This window comes from Condylura cristata, unplaced genomic scaffold, assembly GCF_000260355.1.
Source record: "Condylura cristata isolate star-nosed mole 26May11 unplaced genomic scaffold, ConCri1.0 scaffold00015, whole genome shotgun sequence".
Classification (NCBI taxonomy): domain Eukaryota; kingdom Metazoa; phylum Chordata; class Mammalia; order Eulipotyphla; family Talpidae; genus Condylura; species Condylura cristata.
Window position 1 is genome coordinate 21,457,640 of NW_004567116.1, and position 6,954 is coordinate 21,464,593.

The 6,954-nt window shown below is 40.9% G+C and overlaps 1 protein-coding gene across 1 annotated transcript in view; it reads left to right on the forward strand.

The window, feature by feature from the left end:
• Positions 1-5,986: 5,986 nt before the first annotated feature.
• Positions 5,987-6,954, forward strand: part of LGR4 (leucine-rich repeat containing G protein-coupled receptor 4) — a 103,283-nt gene continuing 102,315 nt past the window's right edge. Inside the window, exons 1-2 of the mRNA XM_012725189.1 lie at positions 5,987-6,011; positions 6,546-6,758. Of these exons, the coding sequence (XP_012580643.1) occupies positions 5,987-6,011; positions 6,546-6,758 (238 nt within the window). The remainder of the gene's footprint in view (positions 6,012-6,545; positions 6,759-6,954) is intronic.

Below are 6,954 nucleotides of genomic sequence, written 5' to 3' on the forward strand. Positions count from 1 at the left end.
CCAATGTTACTATAATGTATTTACTCATCACCTCAAGGTCCCCATATTGTCTTTTGTACTGAATATTTTTTTAACTTTCCTTATATTGTTCACCAAACTAATTTATGTATTTTAATGCTAACATGAGGGAAATAAAAGTCTAATAAATAATACCAGATTTTGCCAATCAGATCCGCCGAATCAGCATTTGGGCATCATTCCAGAACTTCTGCTCCTGTCTCCATCGCCTGCTCTGCCTTTTCAGAGTAACTTGAACATTATTGATGGTAATTTACCTGTGTTTTTATAAGCATTGACTCAAAATTATTAATTTTGAAAATGTGCGTAAGACATTTTCAAATGTGTTAGAGTGGTAAAAAAAAAATTTCATTTTAATTGCCACTCCTCTGATTTTGAAAAGAACCATAGTAGCTGGCACTAGACAAAAAGAAGTTTGGAAAATATCCAAAAGATATTTATGAGGACTTGACTTTTCTTTATTTTTCAGATTGTATTTGGGGTCCAGGTCAGGAAAAGACAGATTATGGGCCGTATGTCTCCCCACATCCTATCACAGCTTCTCCTAGGTTCTAAAATATCTTATTGTCTTCTTTTCTAGATTCCTTTGTGAGTGTGTTTACAGAGGCAAATTTCAAAAATAAAATTTTTGTTTTATAAATATAAATCTTTATTTTAAAAGAGAGAAAAACCAGGCCCTCCCTGGTGGCGCAGCGGGTTAAAGCACAGCACTGAGAATCTGAAGCCACTTCCGCATGAGTTCGATTCCCGCCTGCCGCCTGCCCTGGAGGAGACCACATGGCGAGCCAGACCTCTCCTGACCCGCCCGCTGCTCCCCTCAGCAGTGTACTTCGTCAATCTGCCTGTTCTGCTCCCCGCTCTGTCTCTGGTGAAGCCTCTCACCGTCCCTGAGCCTCTGGCCTGTACCCCAGTTCTGTATGAATAAATAAATAAATCTTTAAAAAAAAAAAAAAAAAGAGAAAAACCAGAATAGAAACCCAGGAAGATATCACCTTGTCAGGCAAAGAATTTGTTATGATGAAGTTTTAACACAAAGCAGTCATAGAATTGGGTTCCTTTTCAAAAACTCACTCAGAATTTAAATAAAACTAAGCATTTTAGAAATATTTAAACATAAGATGATGCTTATGGGGTATAGGCCAGAGGAGGTGAGAGGATTCACCAGAGACAGAGTAGGGAGCAGAACAGGCAGATGTATTGAAATGCAGTGCTGAGGGAGCAGTGGGCAAAACAGAAGAGGTCTACTGTGCCATGTGGGTCAGCTCCCTGGCTGGGATCAAACTCAGGCCCCAGAGACTAATAGTCCTCAAAGCTTGACAGGGCTGAGACTTTACCCCCTGCTCTACCAGGGAGGTCCAGTTCTGTTTTTTCTTTCTTTACTTTTTTTTTTTTTTTTACCTATGTCAATGCCCTGTCTCTTTAACACTCATTACAATTTTTGCTTACTTGCGTTTCCCATCAGTGGTTCAGGCACTCAGAACTTGGAATCCACATGTGGTTCTGTAATTCCGAAGTTGTTTCCTTAAGTTGCATTCTTCTCCTGGGTTAGTTTGAAAGGGAAAAACTGAGGAGAAAAAAAATCAGATTTAAAAAGGATTAGGCAAAAATAGGAAAGTTATTTCTGATATTTATCCAAATATTTTGAAATTTGGGGTTACTATGGGTTTCCAGGAATTTTGAAAATGATATTCTAGCCCCAGGAAAGCAACCAGTTCAGACACTAAGAAGTTTGTGCTGATACTTTGAAAAGGGCTGTTGTCAATGTCTTTGATTGTTTCACCTCTCAAATATGCCTGGGTGAGATTCTCTCCTGGGTCATTTTCAAGCTTCACCTGAGTTTCAGGTGGTGGAAAGAAAGGGGGCCCTCAAGCCTAAATTTGGTCATAAGTGATACTTAAAAGCATTATTTTAAACTTGTTCACAATATTATATTGTTAGTGTTTGTTGTTCAAAACAATCATGGCTATTTTTAACTATCCCTAAAATATCAGTAATGCTGTTTCCTGTGTACAATAGGGACACTGAGACACAGGAAAAATGGGTAAGTGAGGGAAAGAACCTCTCCAAAGCCAGGATGGCTGGACCTTGAGTCTCCTGACTCAGGGTAAGACCTCTACTATCTATAGGTATCTACTCTGTGTCTGATGTGAGCACGACTTTCTTCCCGCCCCTGCACCCTCACCCCGAATCTATCCTGTTTTTGAAATGTTGCGGTTTCTATGTGTGCATGTAGACACCCATCTATGTATGTATGGACATAGTTCGATACAGATATAATTTTAAAATACATATCCATCTTCTAACATCAGTGGAGGGCTGCTAACTATACTTTTATAATGTTAAAAAGTTATTATTTTTTTCACAGGACCTGGTCACCTCAGGTCACAACTATTTGGTGTGTTTTTAGGATAAAGTGTATATGGTAAACTATGCATTCATGATAAATTCTGGGGTGGTCAGCCCAGAAAGGAGGCATTTTTAGTTTGTAATGGGTTCCTTTTGGCTCATCCTGCAACATAATTTGCAGATGAACCAACTAAGGTGACCAGAAATTTGAAATACTTTATCTCAATTTGCAAGAAAAGATGACCTTTGAAGTCTGTTCCCCTGTGAGTTTCACATAATTACACAAAAGTTTTTTTGTTTTTTTTTTTTTTTCAAAAATAATCAGATTTCCAATACAGGATTAGCACCCATAACACAGGGTTGGGAAATGATGGTGCATGAGCTAAAGCCAGTCCAATACTTATTTTTGCAGAAAGAGTTTTATCAGAACACAGCCACATTTATTTATTTATGATTTACGTTTGCTTTTGTGCTACAATGGAAAGAGTTGAGTAGCTGTGATAGAGACCATATGGCCCACAAAACCCCAAATATTTACTATCTGGCCCTAAACAATAAAAACAAATATGAATGACTCAATAGAAAACAAACAGCCAAAAAAAAAAAAAGGCTAGGCAAAGACAAGCACACCAGAATCAACAGTAAACATGAAAAGTTGCAGTAATCAGGGGGAAACTCAAGTTTAACTACACTGATTTCCTTTCATGAGCATCAGCTTTGCAGATATTTAAGCTGTACAATACCACATTTTAGTAGGTTTAGGTTACAGAATAATATGGATTCTTGGGGCCTCCCTGATGGCACAAAGGGTCAAGACGCAGCACTATGAAGCGATCTGTAGGCACTGCAGCACGAGTTCAATCCCCAGCCAGGGAGGTGACCCACATGGCACAGCAGACTTCTCCCGTCTCTCCTACTTCTCCCCTTCCCTGAGCAGTGTATTTCAGTAAATCTGCCTGTTCTGTTGCCCACTCTTCTCTGGTGAATCCTCTCACTCCCTCATCTCTGGCCTGTACCTCAGATCTTATATGCATAAATAAATAAATCTTTGGGGAAAAAAAATCCTGTGAATTCTTATTCCCTGCTGAAGGAAGCACAAATAAATAGTCACTTTTAAGAGCAATTTGACAATATCCAATAATGGTGTATAAAATCTATCTCCCAGCAATTCTACTTCTAGATATACACACACATGACACACATTTTTAAAATTAGTTTAGTTAACATGCTTTGCCATAGTTTTTTCTTTGTAGATTTTCTTTTATTTTAGTATAGAAGAGCTGTGGTGTGGAGGATGAGAAGATTCACCAGAGACAGAGTGGGGAGCAGAATAGGTATATTACTGAAATACACTGCTCAGGGGAGCAGCAGATGAGACAGGAGAGGTCTTCTGTGCCATGTGGGTCAGCTCCCTGGCTGGGATAGAACTCAGGCCTTTGGGTGGGTCATAGTAGTGGTAGCTCTGAGACTTTACTCCTAGGCCACCAGGGAGGTCCCCACACAAATACATTTTTAAAAGTAAGTACATTTATGAGAAATTTTGGCTAATATGAACAAAGGGACTGAAAGAAAAATATTCATGGTAGCACTGAAGAAATGAAAATAAAGGAAAAATTAGCAAGAGAATAGATAAAACCTGGGCATATTATTTAAAAGCAATACTATATAGTAATGGAAATGAATGAAAAATAATAGCCACATATTTCATGAACATGGATAGTCTTGGATAAGTGAAAAAAGAAGTTGCTTAAGAATACAGGAAGATAATATTTATATATTCAAAATAGCACTGTATATTGCCTAAGAATCTACATGTGAAAAACATGGAAGTGTGTATGGGAATTAATTACCAATTTTAAGAAAATGTTTCACAGGGAGAGGTAGAAAATGAAAAACATGAATGAAGAGACATACAAAGGAAGCTTCAATTATAGTTGCAATATATTTCTTAAGTTGGTTGCTGTAAATTCAGATTTTTCCCTTTTTTAGTTGGAAGTACTTCATAAAATTCTTTTTGAGGACTTTCAATGCAGTTCAACCTTATCACACTTCAGGAGCTGCTAGTATCTGTGGTTTTTGTTTCCTTCCTGGAGCACTTTGGCACATTCACCTGGCAGGTGCACACACATGTTCAGGGTCTATATTTATAGGAGTGTCTGGGCAAGAAGGTGAGTGGGACCAAAGTCCAATTTGTCCACCAATCAACATGCCTTGTGCCTTTTGCACAAGAGCCCAAGGGAACATCACCCAGAGGTGGTATCCTTCTTTTTTGTTTTTGCCCAAAAGCACATTGCACTGTATGCAGAGTCGCTGCCACCACATTCTCCGTCCTCCTGTCTTCGGGGAAGACTACACATTTACTCACCCAAAGCTATGAAAGACTAGAAAGAGCAATCAGTCTAAAAGCAGAGTCTTCAGATTTTATATCTTGAGCCCAAGTAATAAAATTTTCCAAGTGTGGCTCATGATCTCTGCAAACATGTATCAAAGTGCTGATTTCTGGGGTCTCCAGATCTCCTAAATCACCTTCCATTTTTCTTCTTTGCAGGTGATACTTACTAAATTTTGACATCCACTACTTTAAGAGAAAGGCAGTGAAAAGAAAGTCAAAGTAAAATCATTCAGTATAATCTATAATTACTATTTAAAAACAGAAGAAATTGATGTCTTGGTTAAGAGAAACTGATCTGTCATTTTTCAGTGTTGTTATAAAAGACAAGTCTTAAGGGATTCAATTAGAGGAACTAATTTTTGCATCTTCTCTTTACTTGCTTACAATTATTGCTAGAAAATAATGGACATGACTTACACAGTGGAGGCCTCAGAGGGGAGGCTCTGGGAACACCAGATAAGGAGCCAGGAATCCGGGAGCTGCTCTGTAACCATCCTGGCTGGGCACAGTAGCTCAGCACTTTAGATTTCTTATCTATAAAACCAGTGGTTTGTCCACCTATCTTTATCTTTCTGACCTATAATTAGATGAAATATGTTATTTCTAAAACTTGCAGTCAAGGCACATCTGTATTTATTGGCTCTCTACCGTGTAGATAAATTTATTGTATATTAGTCATGTATACAACTGGGCATTATATTTAAAGATAAAGTCCTGAATGCAGAGATGATGGACATTTTTCATTTTAAACTTGTTAGGACTGCATCAACTTGCTCCCATTTTCTTTAATTTTACTAACATGATATGACTAGTCAGTTTTATGAGTGACATTTTTAACCTTGCCTGCCTTAAAGTATTCGTTAAAAACATCTCTAACAGAGAATAAAAAAAAAAACAAACCCAAAAGCATAGCAAGAGTCTAAAAGAAAGCAAGAAAGGAGATGGTCAAAGAGCAGAATTGGTACAAAAAATGATTCTGTGGGGGTCTATTCAGTCACAAATGTCCAGAAGAGAAAAGACTACAGATTATTCTCTAGCACTAGGGTCGCAGTGGATTTCTCAAGATAAATATTTTGTGTATGGAAAAAAAGTCCAGTGTTCAAAAACATCCACTACTTCTACAAGATTCCTGTGCTTCAGGCTTTCAACGTATGTGAAAAAGCAGCCTGAATTGCTGTCACCAAAACCGTAGGGTAGCTGGTTAATTTGAGACTTAGCTACCACCCGGCTATGGAGGCAGAAATAAAGATCTCAGGTGAAGCGGGAGGATTATGGGGTGACACCGTTTTAATATAGTGTATAGCTAAAACGATTTACATTGTGTTTATGTCACAGGAAGGGAAAGTTTCCCCTCTTCTTCACAATCTTTTTTCCATTAGCACAGCTCCTAATGTTCACGCCCTTTGGAACAGTGGAGAGTCATTTGAAACTTAACTAAAGGCTGGAGGCAAGTTCTACTTTTCAGGTCATCCAATTTAGGAGATCCAATTTCTGCAGAGGGAAGAAGACGGGTGGGGGAAGGAAAAACCGGACTTAAGTCTTCGAATCTTTCTACCTTCAATCCACAACCTGCCACGCAAACAGGGCCAGCTCAGGGATTCTGTCTGGAACCACCAGCACCACCAGCACCACCACCTTGTCACTCACGGCTGATAAGCACACCCCTCTGGTCCTACTCTTGGCCAATGGCAGCTCCGTTGTTTGCATAGTAATGAGCTCGAGACCTCCCCGGGCCAATGGCGCTCCGGAAGCAGGGTTAGTTTTGCATGTACCTAAGTGATTTGCATAGCCCAGCGGCTGGGGGCTTGGGAACCCGAGAGTGCAACCCTAGAAGGGAAAAGGACGGGAGGAGGTTGCGCCGCGGCGGCGAGAGAGCGAGAAAAAGCCTGGGTGTTTGTGCGAGAGCCGGGCGGGGGCTGGGGCGAGGGGCCGGCATGGCTGAAGGCTGCGCTCCGCAACCTTGAAGAGCGACTGCGGCGTGAGGCCGAGGACAGGGAGGCGGGTGCGATGGCAGAGTGCGGCCCCAGGAGCTGCGCCCGGCCGGGGCGGCTGGCCTGAGCCGCCGGAGCAGCGGGGCTGCCTCGGCGCTTCCATGGAGCAGCGGGAAGGGCGAAACTCCCAAGCGCCGCGTCCCTGCGTTGCTGCGGCGGACTGCTGAAGGGGCCGAGCCCGCGCCACCGCCGCGAGAGGAGAGCCCC